The sequence below is a fragment of the Eschscholzia californica genome, unplaced genomic scaffold (assembly GCF_041429995.1).
Source record: "Eschscholzia californica isolate CP2 unplaced genomic scaffold, dmEscCali1.0.p SCAF_2, whole genome shotgun sequence".
Taxonomy (NCBI): domain Eukaryota; kingdom Viridiplantae; phylum Streptophyta; class Magnoliopsida; order Ranunculales; family Papaveraceae; genus Eschscholzia; species Eschscholzia californica.
Genome location: NW_028238309.1, coordinates 67,514,368 through 67,541,198, shown reverse-complemented (window position 1 = coordinate 67,541,198; position 26,831 = coordinate 67,514,368). Strand labels below are relative to the sequence as shown.

Here is a 26,831-nt window from a genome sequence, read left to right as displayed (position 1 = left end):
TACTCTTCTTCCTCTCATCCTCCATGGGTTATTGATTCAGGAGCCGCCAAACATATTTGTTCCAATCTTTCAAGATTCTCTTCTTATTCCCTTGCACCACCGGATTTATACGTCCGATTACCGGATGACTCCCGAGTCAAGGTTGATCATATTGGTACCATCTATTTTACGAATAGTTTTTTATTTAAAGGATGTTCTTCACATCCCTTCTTTTCAATTTAATCTCATATCTGTCTCTCAGATTTCTAAATCCCTTCGTTGTACCGTCCTATTTGACCATAATTTGTGTCTTTTTCAGGACCGAAAAACGAAGACGGAGATTGGGCTTGGTAGTCTTCATGATGACCTTTATTTCCTTCGCACGGAGCGTCCCATCCTTTCAGCTTCGAATTTAGTTAGAGATAATTCTAGTCATGAGTCTTTTGTTTTATGGCATTGCCGTCTTGGCCACCCATCTTTTTCACGTTTTCAATATTTTAATTCTAGACTTCCATGTATGAAGTTTAATTTTTTATCAAATAAAGTACCGTGCGAATTATGTCCCCTTTCTAAGCAAAGTCGCTTACCTTTTCCTAATAGTACTACTACTTCTTCAAGTATATTTGACATAGTACATATGGATTTATGGGGTCCCTTTCCGGTCCCCTCCACCTCCGGGTGTCGCTATTTTCTAACCCTTGTTGACGACTTCTCACGTTGTACTTGGATATTTCTCATGAATTCCAAATCGGACTCAAATACGTTAATTATGAATTTCTCTAATTACGTTCACACACAATTCAATTGTAATATTAAAACAATTCGAACGGACAACGGATCCGAGTTTATGAATACTTCTCTACAACGTTGGTTCCTTGAAAAGGGAATTTCCCACCAACGTAGTTGTACCTACACACCTCAACAAAACGGTGTTGTTGAGCGCAAACACCGTCACATTCTTGAAGTTGCACGTTCTTTACGTCTTCAAGCTCATCTCCCTCTCTCTTTTTGGGGAGAATGCGTTCTCACCGCCGTCTATCTCATTAACAAATTACCTACACCTATTCTTGATGGAAAATCACCTCATGAAATCCTCATGGGTTCTCCTCCAAATCTTTCACACTTACGTGTATTCGGATGTCTTTGTTATGCCCGAATTCCTTTGGTCAAAACTAAGATGGATGCTCGTTCTTCCGCCGGCATCTTCCTTGGTTATCCGAACGGACAAAAGGGTTATCGAATCTATGATATCTCCACCCGTCGTATTTTTACCTCACGCGATGTGACGTTTATTGAAAACCGATTTCCGATGTCATCCACACCGATGGAACAACCCTCTCTCTCGCGTCCGGAACCCTTCATCGCTATCGACGACGACGACACGTTTGTCTTTCCGACAAACGATAAAATTCATTCCACTCCACCGGCGGACAGCAGCAGATTCACTGATGAATCTGCTGATCCTGTCCCCGGGAGTCAGCAATCAGCGACAGGGGTGCCTTCAGACACCCCTGCTGACCCGACTTCAGGTCCACCTAACAGTGGACCGTCCAACCCATCAGGGGTGCCTCCAGGAATTCCTAATGAGGACCCGGGTACTGGTGTGCCTGCAGACAGTTTATCAACACCACCGAGCAGTGATTCTTCACTGCCGATTTCCCCATCCGACGTCCGAGTCTCCGACTCCGTCGTTGCCGATTCCGGCCGACCGGTTCGGTCCCGCCGCCCACCTAGTCATCTAGATGACTATGTGTGTTCAAACACTAACATTGTTAAATATCCTCTTGAAAACTATTTTTCCATTAACTCGTTTTCAAACTCTCATCAACAATTTCTCTCCTCGGTTTTATCATCTACCGAAGCAACCTCCTTCACTCAAGCAATGAAGTCCCCTCATTGGAAGGAGGCCATGGCCAAGGAAATTTCAGCCTTGGAAGAAAATAAAACCTGGACAATCACTGTTTTACCACCCGGCAAAAAGCCCATCGGTTGCAAATGGGTGTATAAAATTAAATTCAATTCCGATGGATCTATAGAGCGATATAAAGCCCGTCTAGTAGCCAAAGGCTATACCCAAATCGAGGGATTAGACTATAATGACACTTTTGCTCCAGTTGCTAAGTTAGTAACTGTTCGTGTCCTTCTCTCTCTTGCCGCCATTAAAGGGTGGACTCTCCATCAATTGGATGTCAATAATGCCTTTCTTCAAGGCGACCTTCATGAAGAAGTCTACATGAAATTACCCCCCGGTTTTTCATCTCAGGGGGAGTCTAAGGTATGTCGTCTCCATAAATCTCTCTATGGTCTCAAACAGGCCTCTCGACAATGGTTTTCAAAATTTTCCTCCGTTCTCATCGAACGTGGCTTTTCTCAGTCTAAAAGTGACTATTCTCTCTTTACTTTTAGATCTCACTCCACTCAAATCTATGTCCTCGTCTACGTAGACGACATAATTATCACGGGAAATAATGATCATGCTATTTCCCAGTTAAAAATATTTCTAAATAAAGCCTTTTCATTAAAGGATCTGGGCCGCCTACAATACTTCCTTGGTATCGAAGTATCTCGCTCATCACAAGGCATATTTCTATGTCAAAGGAAATATGCTCTTGATATTTTAAAAGATTCTGGCCTCACCGCTGCACGTCCTTCTGAGTTTCCCATGGAACAAAAATTACGTCTCAGTCCCACTGACGGTACACCTTTACCAGATCCGTCAGTTTACCGCCGTCTCATAGGCAGATTACTTTACTTAACGGTTACACGGCCGGATATCACCTTTGCCGTAAACAACCTCAGTCAGTTCATGCAAACACCTAGCCAAGTACACTTAGACGCAGCTCATCGCGTTCTACGATACTTGAAGGGTACTTTTGATAAAGGAGTCTTCTTATCCGCAGACAGCTCTCTCCATATTACAGGATACTGTGATTCGGATTGGGCTGGCTGTCCTTCAACCCGTAGATCTACTACTGGGTATTTCACAATGTTGGGATCCAACCCCCTCTCCTGGAAATCAAAGAAGCAACCCACAGTTGCAAAATCTTCGGCAGAAGCAGAATATCGAGCTTTAGCCATCCTCACATGCGAATTACAATGGCTCAAGTATTTACTACTTGATTTTGGAATCAATCACTCTGACCCGATGACAGTTTACTGTGACAATCGGGCCGCTCTCCACATTGCTGATAACCCCGTCTTCCACGAACGTACAAAACACATTGAGATAGATTGCCACATCGTTCGTGAAAAGATTAAAGACAACGTCATTGCCACACGCTTCACCAGTACAGAAAATCAGTTAGCGGATATCTTCACAAAGCCACTTGGGGCAGAACCGTTCAAGAACATTATTGGCAAGTTAGGCGTTACTTCCATTCCCGCTCTAACTTGAGGGGGAGTGTTGGAAGGTCCACTCCACTCGGCCAAACCGAGTGGACTTGGTCCAAATAGGAATCCTACTACAACTAGGATTCCTTAGGAATTAGGATTGTAATTTAGATTAGTTTAGGATTAGTTTTAGATAAGTTTTGATAACCTTAAACTCTTCTCATGTAAACCTATATAAAGAGGTTCATATCATATGTAATGTACAAGTTGTAAGTGAATAATATAACCAAGGTATTTACCTAAACTATTATCTCTCATCACCATCAACCATTCTCCTTCTCGGGTCTCACACGAAGCTCTCTTCATCAACTCGATTATCTATTCAAGATCATCATCACTCTCTCTCGGTCTCTCGGCTATCATCAACCGAGACATTGTCTTCTTCACTCGGTCATCAACCGAGCTTCACTACTCTCGGGTATCACCAAGAGTCCTCACATATCTCTCGGTTATAACCGAGACATAGTCTCTCTCTCGGTCATCAACCGAGAGCATCACCTTCTTCATCTCCACTCGTTACATTCGAGTGTGCTTTATTATTCAAAGGTGTAAACCTTTTCACAAAGAGAGAGGTGAATTAAGGAAAACATAGACGAATTCAAGCAATTCGATATCATCACTAAAAATATTACAAACAAGAACCATCATTACCTATCAAATCAATCCAGTTCAAAATTTCCAACTACAAAAAAAATAGTGACTGAAAAAGTCTTCAAAAAATCTTTTTCGATGTAAGTCGTTGCTTTCTTGTCAACCAAGAACGTCATAGAATTATATTGAAATGAGGTAGGTAGTCTCACGCAACAACATAATGTGCACGAACACACCACAAAAACTCAACTCGTCCACCTCGAGTGGACGATCAAAACATGTCTTCCGAAATATCTCTTTTTGGGTGGCTGTCAACGCCTTATTAGTGAAAGACATAACATCTACCCTTGAGTGAGTATTCACAGCAGCAGCACTCACATTTTCAATGAACTTTAACTCAACAGATATCCTGCAAAATAACCCAGACATCGCGGACGGAACTTCAAATGGCACAACATTAGCCTGAGTACAACAATTGAGAGATTTAGACAGAGAAGTCAGCTCGAGTATCAACTTCACAGTGTTAGGTTTAATACATAAGGAACACTTGTTGAAACAAATGAGAAATTAAGAAATCAAACCAGGTTGATGTGTTTGTCAATGGATTGGTAGCTTTAGGTGAAGGAAGAAGATGAAGATGTGGATCTTTTAAGTTGCCAATTAAGTGTTTGGTGAAATTCCCAAAGGAGATACATTATTACATATGTTCTTTGGAGGTCCAAGAACAGTTACTAGATTGACATTGTCTCATTTTATGTTGTTGTCCATTCCATATGGCTACTATCAATTTTGCAATCATGTATAGATGAATTTTTTGTACTCTTGTTGTTTCATGTAAAATTTGAATATCAATTTTGTAAAATTATGGTTTTTGTTCAAGTAAGAACCATACATTTTTGCTTAAACATTGTTGAATAAGGTAGCTGAATTTTATATAAAGTCTGATACAGGTCTATGTTTGGTTTGATGAGCTGGGCTTAGTTGGTTTGGTGTTTATCATTTATATGTGGTGCATAGTCGAAATCGGTCGATCCAAGTCGAACACCCTTGTGGACAATCGGTGGCGTCGTGTCAATACCTTTTAAGCAAATTCGACATGAACCAACCGATTTGAACTCCAGTAACTAGGCAAGCAACTGGAGTGGATATCGGTGGCTTCATGTCGAACTCCCTTGTAGGAAATCGACATGAATCAACCGACATGAATCAACTGGTGGTTTAAAACTTTACTTATTGAAAATTGGTCCAGATAATTTTGATCTTAATAGTGGCGAAATGCTTAATTCTCAGTTAATCGGTAACGGGTTTGGATCTAATTTGTTTGCAATGACAGCAGTAGTTAATATGTATGCGAAATGTCATCAGGTTAATGAAGCTCGGAAAATGTTTGAGAGAATGCCTGAACGAGATTTGGTATTTTGGAATACAATTATTGATGGGCATGCTCAAAAGGGTTAGCAAAGAGAGCTTTGGAATTAGTTTTAGGGATGCAAATGGATGGTAAGTTGCTAGGATTTCAAATCGGTGGCTTCGCTTCGATTCCCTTCAAAGGATTTCGACATGAAACCACCGATTAGGACTGAAAGTATTAACCGATGGCTTAGTGTCGATTCGCTTCAAGGGGGTTCGACACCAAGCCACCGATTCAGATTGAAAGGGTTCGGCACCAAATAACCGATATTGACTCTAGTAGTTTTCCTAAAACAAAACAAGCAAATGTTTGACCACAACTTTATTCTACTTTTTAACTCCTACTAAGCAATTCATGAGAAAGAGAGGGATTGGAGCACTTAAACAATAATCCATTTAATTGATGAACAAGTTTTTAATTACACATCACTTTGCATTTTAGTATAATTTGAATCTCATCACTTTGTTTGCTACTTCACATTTAGGAGAGAATATCCATAACATTCTTTGTTGTAGAATTCAACATGCTTGCACAAGGTTCATCTCTGAGTACCTGCAAGAAATAATAATAGTTAAAAACATGAAAAGTAGGGGATATACTTAAAGGTCATCTTTGGGTTCTATTTATCCGTTCAAACTTCTCAAAAGAAAAGAAGTTCAGTTCTTTTGTAAGACAAAAAGAGTTTAAAGACTTGCTTACTAGGCTTGTTTTTTCCCTCTCCAAATTCATCATTTACAAGCTCTGTGGAAGAAACAAATTAGTCAATGACTGTAACATGATGAAGTTGAAATATATACTCCACTTCAATGAGTTTGCTACCATCTATCCCTAGTCCAATGAAAGCACTTTTATAATTTCATGTCTTCATCCAAATGTTGATATGAGGAAAGCCAGTTGCATTGTTTAGTTTAATATCCTTCATGATCGGAACAACTGAAATGAAGAAACTATTGAAGTACCTTCCATGTCAAATATTGCTTTCTTTCCAAGAGACATTGAATCTCAATATAAACCATGAATTGAAGCAAGGAGCGAAAGAAAAAAAAAAAGCAAGGAGCGAAAGAAAAAAACAGATCTTCCATAATATGCAACCCAATAGCATCTCTTGTGCTTTAGTTCAACATCCAGCTTCTTTAACAATTCTTATTTCATCATACCATCACAAATTAATAACATAATCATTCAAGAATAACATTGAATTCAATGGAAATACCTGTTGGGGGATGAGATTTCAAATTAGAAATATAACCAAACCAATGCAAAATTACTTGCGCCCAATTTCAATAATCTCCACCAGTTCTTGAACTAATCTTATGCAATTGGCTTGTACTTTCTTAGCAACTAAAGTTTATGAGTTTTAATGGCTTAAATTTTGGTTGTATTTAACCCCAATTGTAGTGATTTCCCATTTAGAACAACTAAGTCTCTCATAAGAATTTTATCAAACACTTGACATGCATAATCTAAACCACCTTTATCTCCATACATACAAATCAATAAAGTCTTCTTTATATTGTATCTCCATACATACAAATCAATAAAGTCTCTATAATTTTATCTAATTCAAACTCACTTTAAATTATCCTCTCATGAATCTTCTTACCTATTCAAAGACTCCTAAGATCTGGTGCTCGATCTAGAGAAAAACTTCGTGGGAGATCAAAATAGAGATCAATCGAGTTAGTTCGAGAAGATTTACTGATTCCGAACAACAAAATAGACGTTCAGTTGAGGGATTTCGAAGAATTTCGAGCTACTAGTGAGATTGAAGAGGAGAGAGATGAAGAACTCGGGAGTTTCTCCGCTTTTGGGGATAAACTTAACATATCTAGAAATTGTAGATATGTTATATATAGGAGGGTAAGGTGGGAAACAAAAATACGGCAAACATAAAAGAGGGCATTTTACAAAATTTTCTTTGAGTCGGGACAAAAGAAGGAAGTACCCCTTGGATCGGGGCAATTCACAAAAAACCCTTCCTTTTTTTACTTGCCCGAGTTAGTCGGATAACTCTTTCACATTAATGTTGTGTTACTTTTTACTATTCTCAAATGAATCCAATTTTCTTACAAATCAATCCCTCGCTCTTACAAGATACTATTAGGCCATGTTTGGCGCGCGGGAATGGAATGTCATTCTCGGGAATCACATTCCCGTAATGCGATTCCTGTGAATCAGATTATTTTGGTTTAATGTTTGGTTCGACCAGGCATAGGAATTTCATTCCCGATTGATTCCTAACTTGTTGTTTGGTTTGTGTAGGAATTGGAATATAATTTTTTACGAAAGTCCGGTTATATCCTTTTACTTAAACTACATAAATTATAAGTCAACTTTGTTATATATTTTAATTAGTATTGTCTATTCAAAGTTATAGATATGAAATAGTAACGTAATACACTAATTTAAGTTGTATTTAAAGATTTATTTAAAATAAATAAGGTCTCGACTAATTTTTTTTTTAAACGTTATGAAATCGATTTTTAATGAACAAGGAGCAAGAGAGAAGAAAAAAAACTAAAGATATGGAGAGAGAGAGAGAGAGAGAGAGAGAGGGAGAGTTACGTTCGACCGAGAGAATGGGTGGGAGAGAGAGAGTGTGTGTTGCTATGTGGTGGTTGAAACCCTAGGTTTTTAATTTTTTAATAAAAATATTACGAGAATGACGAATTTAATATTAGTCATTCTAATATTTCATCAAGGATTGTTTTGTCCAAAAATATTAAATCAAATCATTCCCGGGAATGGGAATCACAAACCCACCCCCCATCTGGGTTTGCTATTACCCCATTTTGGGGGAATCCCATTCCTCCGGGAATAGGATTCCCCCTGCATTCCCGCGAGCCAAACACAAGTCGGGAATGTGATTCCCAGGAATCACATTCCATTCCCACGCGATTCCTGCGTGCCAAACATGGCCTTAGGGTTATTTTGGGAAATTGCAGTCCAAAGACCTGTTTTGTTGTTTGATGTGTCAACTAATTTATTGGAGAGGAATATAGGGTAATTTTGTCAAAATTCAGTCCTTGTGGTGGTGGAATAACCACTGCAGTACTCTTTTGCTAAAAAATCTCTCATCTCTTCTTGTTTCACACAAGATTCTAATTACAGATATCTAAATTGGGTAACTCATTTTAAGTTTTTAACTGAAAAATCATTCTCTTTTTTATGTACAAATTTGTAATTTAATTATGAAATTTCTTTTCTTCTTACAGATCACTTGAATCTTCAAAATTCCTAATTTTTTTCACTCTGTAAGTATGATTCTAGCTCTAATTTGAATCTATTATTCAAATGGTTTGGTTTAATTTTCTTGTTAATGTTCGTTAATTGCTTCTTTTTAGTTGTTAAATCTTGTTTTCCTTTCTTCATTCTTCTAACCTTTTTTAATCTATTGTGGAATTTTAGGTTTTTTTTTTCTCGTTGTCTGAATCTGACTTTCTAGAATCGACCCAAAATCAACCCAAATCAGTCATTCGGGCGAGCCAAACAAAAAACAAACATTCTAAAATCTAGCTCAAGTCAATTCAAACCTCGATTCAGATTTTATATCTGACTTAGACAAAAAACAAACTTTACCCAATTAGTGGTTTATGATTCTTAGTTCTCATTGAAAAATTTAATGCTTATTTCTTATATAGAGCCTTTCGCGATCTTTCGTTACAGGTAGTATTCCGTTCTCCGATGGTGGCATTACTAGCTTCACATGGTTGTTATTGCCGCAATTTGGAGCAGTTAGATCAAGGAAGATTAGTAGATAATTAAGGTTTCTCTAGCTCAATTTCGATCAAAAAATTACCTGAACTTGTGAAGCTCTCGCCCGATTTTCCCAAAACTAGCAGAAGACCAAGTTTTCGGGTGAAAGCTCGACAGATAGTCTTCCAATAGGCTAGGTATCAATGGAAGACTAAAATGGTACCGACTAATGAAGTAATGAGAAGCAAGGGAACGGTTAATGGAACACCAATTATAATGGGCGAGCGACAAAATAGGTACCCATGAAAGAAGTAGTTAACAACAAGAGACCTTCAATAAACAGAGCAATAGTTAATGGTACACAAAAGGTAGTTAATGGAGCAAACCTAGTTAAAAGAAGTGGTTCGCCAAATCTTGTTAAGACCCAAAAAAATGTGTCCTTTAATGACAACTTTATGGAGGAGTTAAAGGTTTCGCCTTCGGATGAGACTTTCAGTTGGGCAGATGAAAATTATAGTTCCTGGCAAAGGACTATCGACGTTTGGTCTTTTGTGCTTTCTCTTCGTGTTCGTGTCTTACTAGATAATGCAAAATGGGCATATGCTGGTGGCTTCACAGAGGATAAGCAGGTTAGTTTGGGTAACTTGTATTAAGTTTCCGAGTAAGATTTCTATATCACTTTTGATACTTGTATTTGATATTTAGAAAAGCAGAAGACGAGGAACCGCTTCATGGTTGAGAGAACGAGTATTGCAACTTGGGCCTACGTTCATTAAAGTCGGACAATTATCCTCAACAAGGTCCGACTTGTTCCCACAAGAATTTGTGGAAGAGCCCGCCAAGCTGCAGGTACCTTTCTTTTTTAAAATATCCAGAGAACTTATCGTTATGCTTCTACATAGTTAGATCAGAATAGGAATTCGATCATGGGTCACGTGTGAGCCACACTCGGCTGTGGTTGGCTTCCTCGTAAAGGCACACTCAAAAATCCGTAGAAGCTTTAATCTATTCTTTTACTTTAGATTCAAACAGGTATAACATCCAATCATGACTCTGATCTAACATGACACAGGATAGAGTCCCCGCATTTTCGCCGAAGAAAGCTAGAGAGTTCATAGGGAATGAATTGGGAGCTCCAGTTGACGTTTTGTTCAAGGAATTTGAAGATCGGCCCATAGCTGCTGCTAGTCTTGGTCAGGTATTTTTCTCATCGGTGCTTATAAATTTTCATATATTCTTCTCTGACATAAAGATTGATTCTAGGTACATCGGGCTATACTACATAATGGAGAAAAAGTAGTCGTAAAAGTTCAAAGGCCTGGTGTCAGGAAACTCTTTCATGTCGATTTAGGTAATTAATGCCCGTAAAGACACATTTATGCCCAGGTTCTACTTACGATTTCTTTTGTGACTATCTCATTGATGTTCGCCTTCTTTTCCAGGAAATTTGAAGCTAATTGCCGAATACTTTCAAAGAAGTGAAACTCTAGGAGGTCCTACAAGGGACTGGATGGGTATATATGAAGAATGTCCCAAGTAAGTAATAACTTATCAATAACAAAACTGAGAAAGAAGTCGATTAGAATCCCACATTTTTTCTTACTATTTTCGACATTCTTGTAATGCTTTCAGGATCTTGTATTTAGAAATTGATTACATAAATGAAGGGAGAAATGCTGATAGATTTCGTAGGGACTTTCGAAACATAAAGTGGATTCGCTTACCTGTATGTTTCTCGCTCAGAACTAGTGCTTCATACATACATCAATTCTGTCATATACTTCACCTTGGGCAGATACTACTAATTTCCTTGTTTTTCCGTTTCCTGTTAGCTCGTCTTTTGGGATTATACGGCCACGAAGGTCTTGACCTTAGAATACGTTCCAGGTATTGTTCGTATCGTCACATGCCATTACTGCATTTTTTTTTCGTATTCATACTCCATTCATTAAGTTCAATATGATGTTACAGGTGTTAAGATAAATAAGTTGGATATGATAGATTCCCGAGGTTATAATCTAATCGTGATCTTATTTCCTCACGTTCGATCGAATCTTACTTGATTCAGGTAAAGTGAACCTAATTATTCTTCATTGTAAGAAAAACAAGTCATCGTCTTTGGTATATAATTCTAATATGAGTGACTCAATTTGACTACTAAACTAGATACTGAGAACCGGGTTTTTTCACGCTGATCCTCATCCTGGGAATCTTGCTATTGACGTCGATGAGGCCCTTATTTACTATGATTTTGGGATGATGGGAGAGATAAAATCATTTATTCGGGAAAGATTGCTGGAGCTATTTTACGCAGTTTATGAAAAAGATGCGAAAAAGGTTTGATCTTATTTTACCTTTCTACCCATTAAATATTGTAGAGTAATCTAGCTTTGATCATACTGATTTTAGATTCGCAATTTCAATCGTGGAGGTTATAAAATGCTTGGTGGATCTAGAAGCACTCCAACCCACTGGAGACTTATCATCGGTATGCTAATATTTCAGATTATTCGATATGATAATCGAGTTTATTCACTAAATAGTCTAGATTATAGCTATGTTTAAGCTCCTTTTTCGGTTATTCTTTTAGCTAGTGGGTTGAAGTACGAAATGTTGCTTGTTACTCAGGTTAGACGCTCGGTGTAGTTTTTTAACCAAAGTCCGGATCAGCAAACAACTTTAAATGCAATTGCTGAGGTATGTGAAATACAAATTTTTACAGGAATTGGTTACATACTAAATCCAGATTTTTCATTTGTAAAGATAGCTGCACCTTATGCACATGTATTCATTTTTCTGTAATTCGATTATGTGTTTTCAATCTGTAAGCCGTTGTTTAAACTTTAAATCCATTTACTATGAAACAAATTATACAGGAGCTACTAGATATACAATAAGAACAGCAAAGTGGGATTCAATTAGTGGAAGGGATGGCACATGGAGTACTGCACCTGCAACAAATTATGTGTTTTCAATTTGCAATTTTTGTTTTTTCTTTTTGAAATTTTGAAGGTACAATAATAGAGTACTTGCACCTGCACATTTGGACCAATATCACATGGTATTATAAACATAAAACAGCTGGGTTGTGTGGTTGTGGAAGCTTAGAGGTACTTCATTACTAAAACAAGGACTGAAAGTTGTGTGAGAAAGCTTTCTTTTTTTGCACCTCAATTACTCTCTCTACCAAAGTAATAATGGAAGAGAAGAGCTTCGTTCCTCCTTACTCTCTATATTTTTCTTGTTCTCTGATAGAACTATATCACCTTCCTCATTCCCCACTTCTCTCCATTTTTCTTCCTTCTGCAAAAGTGGAAGCCTGAGTAAGAGAAAAAAATTACTGCTGATCAAAATATCTTTTGTTCCATTACATTTGCTCAATGCCTTTATTTTATGATTCAACTGATATAATGACTAGGGGGTTCCTGATTCTATTAAAATTTTATCTAAATATTGTTTTTTTTAGGCCTCTATTATATATGATCAAGCTTAAAACCCAATGGATATAATGACTAGGGTTACAGATTTAGAGTTTGGGTTTTTACAACTCTAAGCTCTTAACATGTTTTAAAGTTTCTAAATCATTAGGTTAGGTAGCCATGGATGTTTACTATTGTGACATGAATCTCTCTGGGGTTTAACATCTTTTTAAGGGGTTTCTTCTCAAGTTGTTTCATTTTTTATGTGAGATTGTTTGTATTACCTTTTAATATATTTTTTATACCTTTCAATTTTCGGGTTTTAGTGGCGATGCAAGGAACCACCGCACTTGGATTTATCAATCAACGAGGATACATTCTTGTGCATGATGGCAGAGTAACAGAGTATGACAACAAATTTCTCAAAAGACCAGGTCAAAAGGCGAGCCCTCCTGAAGTTGTGGATGAAACTTGTCGCAAACGTTTGATGGTGACCCCCAACGTTCATGGCGTCTATGCTGGGAACATTAGTTTGGCTCAACAAGTTTGTAGGGATGCTCGTACACGTGTAAGATTTTAATTTCCTATTATTTTTTTTTAAATATTTTCTTTTGTGATGTTTGGGGCGAGAATCTAGGACAAACTCAAGCTCATAGAGTGAGTTGTGAGCTTGATCTCTTGACCGTAGATCATTAGAGATAACCTATGATCATGAATCTAGGACAAACTCTTGAAATTCATCTCGATTTTGGGAAACTCATTAATGTACTTGGTTAGGCCATGGTAACCATAATGAATTAGATTTTTGTCATAATTAAATTTGTGATTTTTGTTATGTAGATGAAAACATGAACAACAATTGATTATGATAACTTGGGTATGGCGGGAAACCATGAAATGTTTGTTGCATAAATCAATGAACTTGTAAATAGGAGATAATGTATACTTGATATATGGTCGATCATCTTGATCATGACCTCAGAATTTTCTTGATTTAGGTTATTCCCATACGATGAACTACAATAGAGCTATAACCATAGCAAGTAGAATTAATTAGATGTGAATTTTTGAATTGGGAAGATAAGAACATATGAAGACTTTTTTAGAACACCCACCAAAGAACAAGATGAAAGCCTGATTCCTAGGGTTATTAATAATAAACATGAGGGCCAAATTTCGTAGTTGGTCACTACTAGGGCCAAATCTTAGAGTTGGTTAAACACTAGGGGCCTTATTTGAACCAACCACAAATGAAATGGTGGGCCCGTGAGAACAGCTTGGATTTAAAGTGCCCATCACGTCAACCTCTTAGTCTGTTCTTTTTATGTTTTTTTTTTTATTTTTTTATGAAATCTGTTCTTTTTATGTTGGTTAGTTTTTTCTTTTATACGCACTTCATAATAGTGCCCGATTTTGTTTTACGGCAATGTGGCCCTCAAAATTGGGTGACCCAAAGGGGACAAAACCTCGCGTGTTTAGAGACAAATCCCTCCATAACTATGATCTGGACTGCCAGATCTAAATATCGATGAAATCCCCCCAAACCACTTCTCTCGACTGAAACAAAACCTCTCCCTCTCTCTCTCTCTAAAATAAGTCGAGTTCTCCATACATTCTTCAATGTTCTTTTTAAGAATTGAAGAAGGGAAATGATTAATGAGAACACTGCTAGGGCAACAGTAGATCACTCTGGGTTTGTATATTAGGTTTTGTTGTGGTATAAATCAATCTTAGCTTAACCCAAACCTTGAATTCTTTCTTTTTACTATATCTGAAACTTCACACTCAAACAATTAAGGTATGATCATAAGTTTGAATTCTAAATGAACAAAAACCTTAATTATGAACACCCAAACTTGGGTTTTGAAGAAACGAACTGAAATTTTAAAATCTGCAACTTTTTCTCTATTAAACTATTTAGAATTTGAAGGGAGTAGCATGAAATTGGAGAAGTTTCTAATTTTCTATGCTTGACGTATTTAGGAAGAAGATTAGAAACAAGTTTCTGGAAATCCCAAATGATAAAGCTATTAAAAGCTATACTCCATGAAACAACAGATTTGTGTTTTCTTTTCTTTTTTTAGAACATTTATTTGATGCATAATTTTTATTTTCTTTTTAGAGTTTGGAAATTGGACTTACTAGTGTTCAAGACGTTGGAACTTTTATTGGTAGACGTCTCCTAAATGAATGGTCAAATCATGGCGCGATACCGTGCGGTTTAATAATTGGAGGGTTCGAAGGGGAAACTCCAAGAATGGTGAAGGTGGATGTAGCTTTTCATGGGAAAGAAGGAAAAACAAGACCACATTTATGGGAGTCTCGCTTGATCCCTAATGTGGGTGCACAATTTGTGTCTATGGCCCATAGCGAAACAGTCGATAAGTGTCTTGAAGGGTACACCTACTATTCCACCATTGAGGACACTGCGGCAATGATAAAAAACGCAATGCGTGAGGGCGCCAAGGTCGACATAGATACAGGTGATCATGCTGAGGCGGTTCTTTATACGCACGATGGACAGTTCTACAACATCTTTACTACTCCAATCGAAGGGATGGAGAAGCTGGTAAGACTCGGAGTTAGCACGTCAAAGGTCGATGACGAGGAGTAGTATGGTTTAAATTTCTTTTTTGTTGTTGTTCCCTTTGCCTTCTATTTCACGTGTCCGTTCCTAGACTCATTATTAGTTAGAGAAGTAACATTGTTATAACTGTTGGATTTTTAAGACTCATTATTTCTCTCTTGATATTGTTATGTTTCTTTTTTTTTTAAATATATGGGTGTTTGATCTATAAGGGAGAGAGAGAGAGAGCAATAAGCCCAAGTTCCCGTCAGACAAAAACTTACAAGTGATAACTGTAGGAATGTAGAAATTAGTGCGAGCAATCAGGACCATATTCCAAATTAGATGAGAAACGTAGGAGAAGTGTCCAATTTTGATGTGGATCTTGGAGATCTTTTTCAGCCTAAACTTTATCTAAAAGCTCACCTCATTTTCTTTGCTAAAACATGAAGATGAGGTTGGGGTTTCCTTTTAAGCTTTAGCCTTCTTCTTACATGCTTGTCTTTTAAAAGGCAACAAATTGTTGTATCCTAGCATTGGTGCTATTTGATTTAGCTGACATGTATAGCTCATGGATAAGACATTCTCAATTTTGAAAATACAAAGATGGAAACAAAAAATAACACAAAAGAAGAACGTTAGAATTTAAGCATTTATGTTTTATTTGATTACGTACTTTCTAATTGCAGTTACTTTTGATTAATAAGTTATAATATGAACATCGCGAGATCACCTTGTGATGAAATAAAGTTTTCACTGGACACGTGTGCAGTTGATATTATTTGTAGAAACAACAGGAATCTAACACACACACGCCAAGCAACTGTCTTTCTCTTTTTGAGTTTCATCTTAATTTACTTTTAGAGTGGGGTTTTCAACTCTCACTATGGCAGTGTTACCTTAATCTTATGGTTTACTATATTTATGGAAATTCAACGAGCTAAAGTTTTCTTGCCTGCTATGTTTGTTGATCTTCTCAGTGGCCTACAAGCTAACAAAGAAGAAGACGGATGAAACTTTTAAGAGGCTTCATGTTATTCTTTTCTGGAGGAAAGCAAAGGTACGTAATTGAGTTTATGGAATAGGCTTCTTCATTAGGCAAGTCTCTTTTCAATTCCAAACCTCTACTTCCGAGTTTTGGCAATATTAAGTCGCTTTGAATTTTTTAGTTTGGACTGTTTTTATGTTGCAATTTCCTTTAATGTTCTGCATCCCAGAGTAACCTTTCTCCGAGGTCTTTTTTGTGGATTTAAATGTAACCGATCTTTTTTTTTGTGGATTTAAATGTAACCGATCCTTAAATGGCTCGTGTCAAATTGCAAATTCTTCTTCTAATTGCTCTTTTGTGGCATGATACTGATGTGGTACCTTACCACCACAAATGCATTCTTATGTACATTTAGGTTAGTAAAAGTTATTGTAATCTTTGATGCAAGTCATCATTATTATGTTTCATCTGCAAGCAGTCTGACTTGTGGACACTTTTGTTCTTCTCGTGTTGGGGTCAGGCAAACCAAATTGATGCATTTTAGACACTATTCTATCCCTGATGTCTAGTGTGAATTGAATTCATTTGCATTTAAACAAAATTTTGATAGTTGAATTATAATAGACTACTATGGCAATTCTTTTGGAGAGTTATCTTTTTATGAAGTCAAGAGTACTCCAATCTTGGTGGAAAGCGTGTGAAGACGGCTATAATTGGAATTGATTAGTCGTTGCTTTTTCATTTTGATGGGTTTATGGGGGCCTTAACGCCTTTATTGGAGCCTAATTTTGGTTAGTGGGTGGTTTTGCAAAGCTCAAACTTAGCTGTGCTCTCTAGAATTTCTGTCAAGGTCCGGTTCTGTTGTTGAAGTGGTTTATCGTGAAGTTTGGAAGCCTCTTCGGTCGTGTTTGGTTTGTTTCGATATGCCCTCTCTCGATTTCGGTCAAGGTCCTGGTCTGTTGTTGAAGCGGTTTGTCGTGAAGTTTGGAAGCCTCTTCGGTCGTGTTCGGTTTGTTTCGATGTGCCCTCTCTCGATTTCTGTCAAAGGTTCATGATATGGAACCTATCTTTTAAGTAGTTTATCCCTCTAAGTAACTAATGTAATTTTCAGTTTGTGATGTTAATATAGTAGTAGTTGGTTTTCTGGTATCTTGGTTTCTTTTTACTGCATTCTAGTCCCTTGCACTCCAATACCGAAAGCTCGGCTTAAACAGGCTATATGCTTGGGCTAGCTGTTCTTTTCTCTCTACCCGAGCTTGGACCATTTCAGCTAGCTAGACTGGGGTAGATTATGCCCGACACGGGTTCTGGGTAGTTCTAGGTTTTGTTCTGTCTTTTCTTCCACAGGTCTAACCTGTTTTCTTCTTAGTTTTCCTAAAATGGTCAAAGCAATCAAAAAAAAATGTTTGGGTTGTTTTTTATTTAGGCATGGTTCGTCAATCAAAGTAATAAACCATTAAGTAGTTTAACTTGATGCCTATGAAGATCGAGATAAAATTCTAACAAGAGTGGATGACTAAATACGATACGCTAAGATCTGCAAATTACAAATTAGTTTCTACCAACATCGAATTTAAGAACGAATTATTTCATTGCATAATCACAGTACAATAGTACATTACACATTAAGTTCCATATCATAAAAACAGATTTATTGAAACGAAAACAATACGAGTCACTTTATAACGCAAGTATATCTTTGAGAGCTTACTTCTAACCTGCCTAACCGTGATCACTTAGAATAGCAGGCTTGCCCAAGCAGCAATAAGTGCAAATCCACCAAATGGAGCTAACCTAGAATACTTTCTGTCCTCAAGAAGCGCAACCGTGTAACACCTGCAAAACCCAAGCCCTAATTTTCGTCAAATTCATTAAGTAGGTTCAAATATACTTGGCTAAGATGGTCGAAAATCAGTTGTTGGGGAGTGGGTCATGTATTTCAGCAATTTAGAAGTCCATATGATCGTATCTTCACCTAGCAAGTGAAGCATAGTGAGCTTGTAAGTTTTTCATTTATTATGGGTGCTATAGAGACTCAGAGAGATCCAGGCATCACATTATATCCTATAAAACAAATCTAGGGTGGGACAAATGCTCAAGGGCTCGCGACCTGTTCCATTTACACGAGTCTGAACGAGCCCGTTGACACTCAGAACCCGGAGACTGGTAGTGCTCGCCTGACCTGCTAAGTTTAACAGCAATCTAGTGACAAATATTACACGTACTAAACAAGAACTTTGTCACAAATCAAGGTAGAACAAAAACGACTATAGACCAACGTTTTTGACAATGGACATGACCACATGAGGAATGAGGGTTAGGTAAGGATGGCAGTATTGTCAAGCTTGTCAACGAGTCATTCTCTTAACGATAATTACATTTTATTGAATGTGTAAAATAGTATAAAACTTTATATTTTATGTTGTTCAATTTGGTCGATAAATTGGTTCGCAATAGTTTATACGAGTATCTCCTTGTGACCCCTCGAACAATGACTCGAAGATCAGCACAAGACTAAGAAGGATAGTTCATTGTCAGGATGCCAAGAACATGTCTTACTCTATTCTATGTAGTCTGTCTGGGCCGAGAATCTTGTGTCTCGGGTCGGTCTCGGACCTCCCCTGAGACGAGACTCGGCTGAAACACCAAGTTAGGGTTTGGTCGAGTTTATCTCAGCCGATCCAGAGCGAGACAAACCTACTTGACTCGGCCTAACAAGACGCGGGCACGAATTGACACAAGAAACAGAATTGAGTACTTACGTCCCGGAAAAAGCTAGAATCCCAGTAGTCAAAAGGCCTCCAAACTACAAAAGAAATCAAGAAAAACAAATAAATTTTGATATCTGACAGTCAAATTATCAATCACCCAAAAGAGAATTGAAAAGGGTATTTACAATATTAGGGTTTTTGGTGATAGGAGCTCCAATCAAAGCTGCTGTATGAACCAAGTGATAAAGAGATGCAGTTTGCCAAACTTTCCATTGACATAGTTGAGAAAAAAAAAAATAATAATTTAACATCTAATTAATACAAAAAAAAAATTAACATCTAATTGGGGTTTGGGGATATAGGATTGAGTTAAATTCTCTTCTAATCAATGAGGGGAAGAGAAAAAAATCGTTTTTTTTACCTCTTTGTAAGTGGCCTTTTGTGGTTTGAAGCCATGGGCACCATAAGTGCCAAGACCTAGAGCTGCACCGTTTGTTGTTATTATTTGAATTCATGGTTGTTTACAAGAAAGCAATCAGAGCCCACTTCAGGCTAGTTAGAGAAGAAGATCACACTTTCATATACAATAAGTAAATGGGTTCCAATCCCTCAAGGTGGGGCGTTCCTGTTACATCCCTGCCATTCTCTTGGAGCTCTGGTGCTCCTGTAGGAGCAAGTACTAGATAAGTCATAGGTACATGCTTCTTGCATTACCTTTGGTCCCTATGTGCTCTTGTAAACTGTTTTTGGCTGTACCATTTTCTTTCAACTACTGTTTCTATTATTTTTTTTGGCGGTTTACTTGTTCTTATTTATGTTCAAGAGTGGATAAGGGTATTTCACCTTATACGGCTAAAATTCTTCCTCGTATTTGTCCATGTGAAACTCAAATCAGATGTTTTTGTTTTGACCTGCGACACTGTTAGAAAAGAACTGGAACAAATTCCGTTGCAGTCTGCTGGCTGATGCAAATGGGATTTCTTGTCTTTGATCTTTCAGAGTTGGGTTAAGCATGGAGCTGCGGTTTCTTGAATCAACATATTGGAGTTAAATTGAACTTCGTTCATTTGGTAAATAAAGTACTACATATAGACACATAGAGCGGTTAATGGTAATGGGACTGACTCACTACATGAGGTAAGCACCAAAGTCAACCTTTAACCAGCCCACGCCATCTTGATCAATGCATTTTTTGTTATACCACGACAAGCCAACCACTAAAACAATATCACTCTCATACTCAGTAATTTGTATTTCATAGAGAAGCCAAAAAAGGAATTGCATAGTTCATTTGTCTCAATTGTCAGTCAATACGAACTTTAATATGCACCAAAACAACTTTCATACATAATAAGGGAAACAGCCGGACCTGCACTTTCATCTTGCACTGCACATATTCCCTCTTTCAACAATTCTGCTTGTATGACAATCTAGCAGAAACAACATGGAGCAAAGAGAGTACGAGGAAGAACGTTGAGAAGTGAGCACCCAATAAAAACAATTAGCATTTCTATTCTTCTTTAAGTTATGTGGCTTTCCTCCTGGTGGAGTTCAATTTAGTACCAAAGATACCTGCATCCGGTCGTAATACGAACAAAATCATCCAAGTGTAAAGAAAGCTCATGTGGAACCTAAGCCAACAAAGAAAAAAAAAATTTACAGTTATCTCATACTATCATATACGAATAAGATATGGCATATGGTTTATTGGCATGTGCAAGACTATATGTGCCCAAATGACCAACTCCGTCTTTATTAGTCTTCATTTAGGTATAACCGTATAAGGGCATTAGTAGTACATTATACATAATCTATAACAATATGGGTTGTTAAGCAACCTGAACAAAAATTCGAACACATCAGGCAGTTTTCAAACTACATGCCATTTTGCCTGGCATTAGTACGCTACAAATTTTGTTACCCTATTCGCACAATGATAGCAAATAATGGGGGCTTCAACAGCATCACATAAAAAATAGAAGCAAAATACCTCCAATGTTTCGAGACGCTTAACAAGGTCAGCTCTTGTAACACCTTTTGCAGTGTTTACCCTGACATTAGGATTAAACACAATGGCTTGAATCAGCAATAGATTTGGTAGCTCATGTGATACTATTGTATAGAGTGAAACACATCGACAGACCTGATACTGAAACTTGGAGCGCTGTTATTCTACGTCATCAGTTTCTCAGCTTCTTCTTATCCAAGAAACTTCATCCATCGTCTAACCATCCACTGACAGAAAACAAACACAGCATTATTTTTTAGATGGAGCAAGCAGAAGTATTGCTGAAGTTGGCAGAGAAGTGCATCTAACCTGCGGCTAGAGGAGGATTACAAACTTACAACTGGATGAGAATGAAGAGTGCAAGTGCACGTGCTCGCGCGCGATCATTGCCTTCCAATTTGGGTAGGGGAAGAGAATCTTTTTCCTAATCCGGAGTTAATATATAAGAACTTAATCACTGACAATGAAATAGACAACATGATTAAAGTTCATAAAAGCTGCCGAACCTTAAGTGACACTAGCTTCCGCAAAATCCCATTCACCATATTACCCGCACCTGGCCTAAGAGCAATCTTTGCCAGTCTGACATTCTAGATTTTGTCACATATCACCATCAAAAGGGAAAACAAAAAAGATGGAATAACAAAAGCAAACCAAACATGTTCGTCACAAGAAGAAAGAATGTACGCGAAGCCGTAGAAAAGATAAAGAGAAAAAGGCAGAGTCAGATCCATTGCCAAGTATTGGAAATGGGGATCCTGCCCACATTGGGACTTGCTTATAAATATTCTCTCTTCTAACACATTCACTCAAAGATTAAAAAACAGATCCATGTCCAAGTAAACTTGGTACACACCCACAAAGATCACGGCCTCGAGACGACCATTACAACAGCTCATCCTTGGAGAGTCTTAGGCCAAAGAGTTAAAGAACTGAAAGAAACTAACCATCCAATCTAAAACCATTTTTCAATATAATAATTAGCTATTTTATGAATTCCACGTCTAAGAAAAAGTAGCCTTGTATGGAACACAGGGGTAGCTCTAACACACTTGGGCAGTTTTTCTAGCACTCAGGAACCCATTTTTGGAGCCTGTGCTATATCCTAACCCAAGTTGTCCTTGTAAGTGATTACTGGAGAACCACAGACCTACCTACATGTAAGATAATTTGACAGGCAATAGTAGTTAAGCAAGAAATGATACTATCGTGAATAGAGTTAATCCAAGAGAATGTGGGAGTAGCGAAACTTACCTCATCGGCAACAGCATATGCTGGCATCTCCAGTTTAACAATCTCATAGAAACCAATTCTGAGGATCTAAAAATAAGAAAAACTAAGCATCTTTAGATAAATGAAATGCATTTAAGTGCTTAATAAACCTAAGAAGTTTTTTTTATAACTTCTTCTTGATGTAACAGCAGGGGTTGTAGATAAGACGATCACATGTAATTGGAAGTGTCTTAATTTATAGAGCACTAGTACCTGCAAAAGGAGAGGTTCCATGTTTCTAAATATACGTTCATCATCACATAATGACACTATAACATGATCAAGGTACCGCCTCCAACGAATAGTACCTCCAACTATTTCTGTCACCTACAAGAACCAAACACATGACTATAAAATGATACCCAGGTAGCAAACTAATGGACTTCAGACACTTTCAAATAAGTATCAGAAACTAAAACAAACAAGGAATCTGTGAGAATAGGCCCCGCATAGACAAAGGTACTCTCGTAACTAAGAATGTAATATCTAGGTCCTTTCCACTCATTGCCAACTGGTTTTGAGTTGAAAGTTTAATCAGTTTACTCTACATGGTTGTTCTAAGTTTGGGACAAAATACTCACCACTTGTGATAGTCCCACATTAATTACGAGGATGGTTGGAGTGTGGGCCGTAGGTGTACACTCAAGCTTAGTAAGTGCAGAGGCTTTTGGTGGGCTCGTGGAGCCTTCACCAAAAACAAAACCCCTTACCTATCGGCCTGGGGTGGTGGTAAAAGCGGAGACAATATCAACTACTGAGGCTTAGGGCATCACACCAATTATTACACTTATATATTTTGCGCACTTTCATGTTTTTTTCTGACTCGTATTGTCTGACTCATCCAATTGAATGGTTTTGGGTCTGTTTGGGTCAGATGAGTCAGATTCAGACGACGAGAAAAAACAAACTCCAAGACATACCTATTCAGCAATTATTCGATGTAGTACTTTCGTGGTCCTTCTTTTCTCTTTAATTCAATAAACTTGATGCATTTTATAGTAATCTAAAAATGTAATCTTTGTTGAAGAAACTAGAGATGCAAAACCAAGACATTGAAGAGAGAGGTGAATTAAGGAAAACATAGACGAATTCAAGCAATTCGATATCATCACTAAAAATATTACAAACAAGAACCATCATTACCTATCAAATCAATCCAGTTCAAAATTTCCAACTACAAAAAAAATAGTGACTGAAAAAGTCTTCAAAAAATCTTTTTCGATGTAAGTCGTTGCTTTCTTGTCAACCAAGAACGTCATAGAATTATATTGAAATGAGGTAGGTAGTCTCACGCAACAACATAATGTGCACGAACACACCACAAAAACTCAACTCGTCCACCTCGAGTGGACGATCAAAACATGTCTTCCGAAATATCTCTTTTTGGGTGGCTGTCAACGCCTTATTAGTGAAAGACATAACATCTACCCTTGAGTGAGTATTCACAGCAGCAGCACTCACATTTTCAATGAACTTTAACTCAACAGATATCCTGCAAAATAACCCAGACATCGCGGACGGAACTTCAAATGGCACAACATTAGCCTGAGTACAACAATTTAGAGATTTAGACAGAGAAGTCAGCTCGAGTATCAACTTCACAGTGTTAGGTTTAATACATAAGGAACACTTGTTGAACAATTTCAACATCCCACAACAATAAAAAGATTGGAGTCCGACCAGCACTGTTATCTTTTCACAGTTTCAGGTAATATAAACACAATCAAAACCCATATAATCCCAACTCAGGGTCTGACCAAAATCTGATTCTTGCAAGTAAAAGAAACAAGGAATTATGCAAACAGACACATAACAACACCATGGAATAGATGAAGAAAACACAATACATCTTATATAACTAACAAGCAAACATAATACTGTTTTATAGTAAATAAAAGGAAAACATAATTGTGCCTTATAAAATATATTAATATGCCAACATAGATAGCGATAAAACAAAAAGCAACTAATCATAGTGAAGCCAATCCCCTCTTCTCCTACGGTGGTGTTGATGTACTACTTTCATTGCTAACAGGAAAGAGGCTCTCCGAGAAAGTAGAAAGAGAGCTACGAAACCCTAGTGGTTGCGAAACTGAGGAGAGGGTTCCACTTACATCAAACTCTGTCAAACTATCATTCTTCCAATTGTAACAATAGATAGGGGATGTAACACATTTACTCTTGTCTGGGCTATAAGGATCGTTCCAATGACGTGGTTGCCCAAAGTTGATTACGATTACCTTGTCATCTGATCCAAGGAAAGAATGAAATTTAACTTCGTCATCATCTTCCAAATAAAAAGGCAATACGAAACTAGTCAGTTCACTCCATCTATCCTCATCATCTTTATATAAATACATGTTGAATAAATTCTTGTTCATTCTAATTATCATAGCAAAACGCCCATCAACTTGTATAAAACAAATGGGGTTGCCAAAACAGGTACGGTGGTGGTGAAGGATGAAATCAGGGATTGCGATTTTTCTAAACTTGTCACTTCCTACATCAAATGCACTTATGCATACATAGTCAGTACGTCTTGAAAGCCCCTTCTTCCAACGTTCAAGATAATTCGTGTTGAAATAAATAACACCATTCACACAAATAGAACCCTTAGCGAGAAAGCGTGGAAAGTTGGGTTTTTCGATCGTTGTCCATCTAGGAGTATTACCTTGGCGCCCTCCTATGGTCAAAACCTCACAAATAGAATCATACACGGAACCTTTGGTAGAGGGAAGAGAACCTACGAGATTATGGACACAGACCAATTTGTGTTCATTAGTAGCAGGATCAAAACCAAAACCGTACCTTGTGTAAATAGTAGAGAGTTTCAGGACAAATTCTGATATAAACCATGGGGATTCTTGTCTGGTACAGATGTTGTATATACGATGAGCATATTTTCTCTGTGAGTCAACGAGGCATATCAAACCGTTTACAGGTTCTGAAATGGTAGTGTAAGAAGACAAGACTGTCTCCCTTATTGTGTCTTCCTCCTCTACTACTATTTTATTAGTGTTGTGGTCGTCTTCATTGTTAATTAGTAGAAGATCAGCTGTAACGTGCAACTCCCTGTAAGACCTTTTAGTAAAATTGCATTCCGCAAAACGACCTGCTCCCAGATGTACACGCTTGTGCACACTATCCACATGTGGTACAGGAACAACCATAAGTAGACGAAGACTACTACGACGACAAGGAAGAGGAGGAGAGTGTTGTTGTGTTGTTGTTAATGTTGTTGTTTTATTCAAATAAGAAGAAGAACTTGAAGAACGGGTAAAGTGTAAATTAATAAAATTTTCATCTTTTTCAATCAAAGAAATCCATGTTTTGCAAACACTCTTAAACCTAACTAGGGTTTTAACTGGAAGTCTAGATAGTATCTCAAACACCAAAAAATTATTATCAGTAACATGAATAGTAGTAGAGGAGTATTCATAATCATCAATACCTCCTCCTCTTATACTGTTGTTGTTCTTCTTCTTTGTGTTGTTGTTAGTAATGGTAGTGAAACAAGGATCCTCTGAAACATCTACACAACGACCTAATCCAGTTAGAGAAATAAGATATTTTGCATGATCAAAATTGCTAACTTTTCTCTTTCTTTTCTTCACATTCTTCTTCTTCTTCATCTTGTTCGGTTCAAATTTAATGGGCCGAGGACGAGGAGGATTAGAAGAAGAAACACCAGCAGCAGCAGATGATGATGCTAATAATAATAATGCCGCTTTGCTCCTTGTAAGCATTCTTCTTCCTTCTTTTTCCGCTTTGCTCCTCGTAAGCATTCTATTCTTCCTTCTTTTTCTGTAAATCGCTCCTTCCCTCTCTTAGATTCTAAGAGTTTTAGGGTTTCTTTTTTTGTTTTTAAACCAAAAACCCTAGAAAAAATCGGTGGTGGAGGAGAAAACCCAAATCATACGGATTCTTGAATTATTTTTTATGTTAAAGAGTCGAATGTAGTGGTGCTCAAAAGGCCGGGCCGGGCTGGCCCGGCCTGGAATAGAACGGTTCAGGCCGGGTTGCGGACCGGGCCCAAGCAACCCGGGCCGGGCCGGTCCCGTGTTGGCTAAACCTATGGCCCAACCCGGGACCGTGACTTGACCCAGTTCAGGCCTATCCGGGCCAGGCCAAACTCGGATTTGACCAGGCTAATTTGTTTTTTTTTTCTTCCTGTTTTTTAATATGAAACTCAATTAAAACTTAACGAACTTACTTAAAAGAAAATAAGACTTGTCAAGTAGTATTAAAGTGATGACTGTTTACCTAAAAAATCGAACTTACCAAAGTAGATTAAAACAAATTGGAACTTACTTAAAAAATATAGTATTTACTAAAAATTTCTTCTCTTACTCGAAAAGAAAAGATTTTCTAAAACTTACACAAAAATGGTTTAATGAAACTTACCTATATTCTTTTTATATTCTCTAACTTAAAAAGGAAAAGATTTTCTAAACTTGCATAAGGATATGAATCCTTAACATAAATATGAATATTTCTTTCTAACTCAACAACTTACCTAAATTTATTTTTAGATAAAATTTTTTAAAGCATACCAAAAATTTCTTCTCCAACTTAAGTTTGTTATATTTTCTAAATAGGATATAAATGATTAGGAGGAATATAAATATTTAAAGAAAGAAAGAAAGAAAAAAAAAAAAAAACAAATTGCCGGGCTCAACCCCGGCTTTTCCGGGCCGTGCCTAGCCCGTCGGGCCCAAAATAGAGGCCCAACCCGGGCCCGGGACAGAACCCGAGTTGACCTGGCCTGTTTTCCATACGGGCCAGGCCGCCCGGGGCCTG

General features: G+C 37.6%; 2 protein-coding genes, 2 long non-coding RNA genes and 1 pseudogene across 12 annotated transcripts; 2 read left to right on the top strand and 3 right to left on the bottom strand.

The window, feature by feature from the left end:
- Positions 1-5,741: 5,741 nt before the first annotated feature.
- On the bottom strand, positions 5,742-7,195 carry LOC147560634 (uncharacterized). Its single transcript, XR_015233840.1, has 2 exons — positions 6,071-7,195; positions 5,742-5,923 (listed from the first exon to the last, which is right to left on the bottom strand). It is a non-coding gene; the product is annotated as an uncharacterized LOC147560634 (long non-coding RNA).
- Positions 7,196-7,380: 185 nt separating this feature from the next.
- Positions 7,381-11,828, top strand: LOC147560633 (protein ACTIVITY OF BC1 COMPLEX KINASE 7, chloroplastic-like; annotated as a pseudogene). Its single transcript, XR_015234159.1, has 15 exons — positions 7,381-7,475; positions 8,296-8,495; positions 8,587-8,625; positions 9,038-9,696; positions 9,773-9,916; positions 10,140-10,265; positions 10,331-10,418; positions 10,510-10,603; positions 10,700-10,793; positions 10,900-10,954; positions 11,039-11,135; positions 11,234-11,404; positions 11,499-11,555; positions 11,696-11,764; positions 11,814-11,828. The product of XR_015234159.1 is annotated as a protein ACTIVITY OF BC1 COMPLEX KINASE 7, chloroplastic-like (transcript).
- On the top strand, positions 11,791-16,387 carry LOC147560632 (uncharacterized). Of its 4 annotated transcripts, XM_086664438.1 has the most exons (4): positions 12,151-12,390; positions 12,813-13,054; positions 14,609-15,055; positions 16,033-16,387. In XM_086664438.1, coding segments are annotated over exons 1-4 (705 nt in total). In that variant the 5' UTR covers positions 12,151-12,389; the 3' UTR covers positions 16,048-16,387. The 4 variants fall into 4 exon arrangements, with proteins under 4 accessions (XP_086520561.1, XP_086520563.1, XP_086520564.1 ...); XM_086664435.1 differs by lacking the exons at positions 12,151-12,390; positions 16,033-16,387 and adding an exon at positions 11,791-12,009 and having other exon boundaries at positions 14,609-15,235; XM_086664437.1 differs by lacking the exon at positions 16,033-16,387 and having other exon boundaries at positions 11,944-12,177; positions 14,609-15,235.
- Positions 16,388-17,612: 1,225 nt separating this feature from the next.
- On the bottom strand, positions 17,613-19,324 carry LOC147560631 (uncharacterized). Its single transcript, XR_015235398.1, has 4 exons — positions 19,173-19,324; positions 18,937-19,016; positions 18,803-18,846; positions 17,613-17,876 (listed from the first exon to the last, which is right to left on the bottom strand). It is a non-coding gene; the product is annotated as an uncharacterized LOC147560631 (long non-coding RNA).
- A 645-nt stretch (positions 19,325-19,969) lies between these two features.
- Positions 19,970-25,962, bottom strand: LOC147560630 (putative F-box protein At5g62660). 5 transcript variants are annotated; one of them, XM_086664430.1, is made up of 9 exons: positions 24,142-25,962; positions 22,952-23,061; positions 22,245-22,358; positions 22,014-22,079; positions 21,266-21,349; positions 21,069-21,183; positions 20,895-20,986; positions 20,742-20,802; positions 19,970-20,382 (listed from the first exon to the last, which is right to left on the bottom strand). In XM_086664430.1, the coding sequence occupies exons 1-2, from the start codon at positions 25,814-25,816 to the stop codon at positions 23,006-23,008; spliced, it is 1,731 nt and encodes a 576-aa protein (XP_086520556.1). In that variant the 5' UTR covers positions 25,817-25,962; the 3' UTR covers positions 19,970-20,382; positions 20,742-20,802; positions 20,895-20,986; positions 21,069-21,183; positions 21,266-21,349; positions 22,014-22,079; positions 22,245-22,358; positions 22,952-23,005. The 5 variants fall into 5 exon arrangements, with proteins under 5 accessions (XP_086520556.1, XP_086520558.1, XP_086520557.1 ...); XM_086664432.1 differs by having other exon boundaries at positions 21,098-21,183; XM_086664431.1 differs by having other exon boundaries at positions 21,266-21,341.
- Positions 25,963-26,831: the final 869 nt, after the last annotated feature.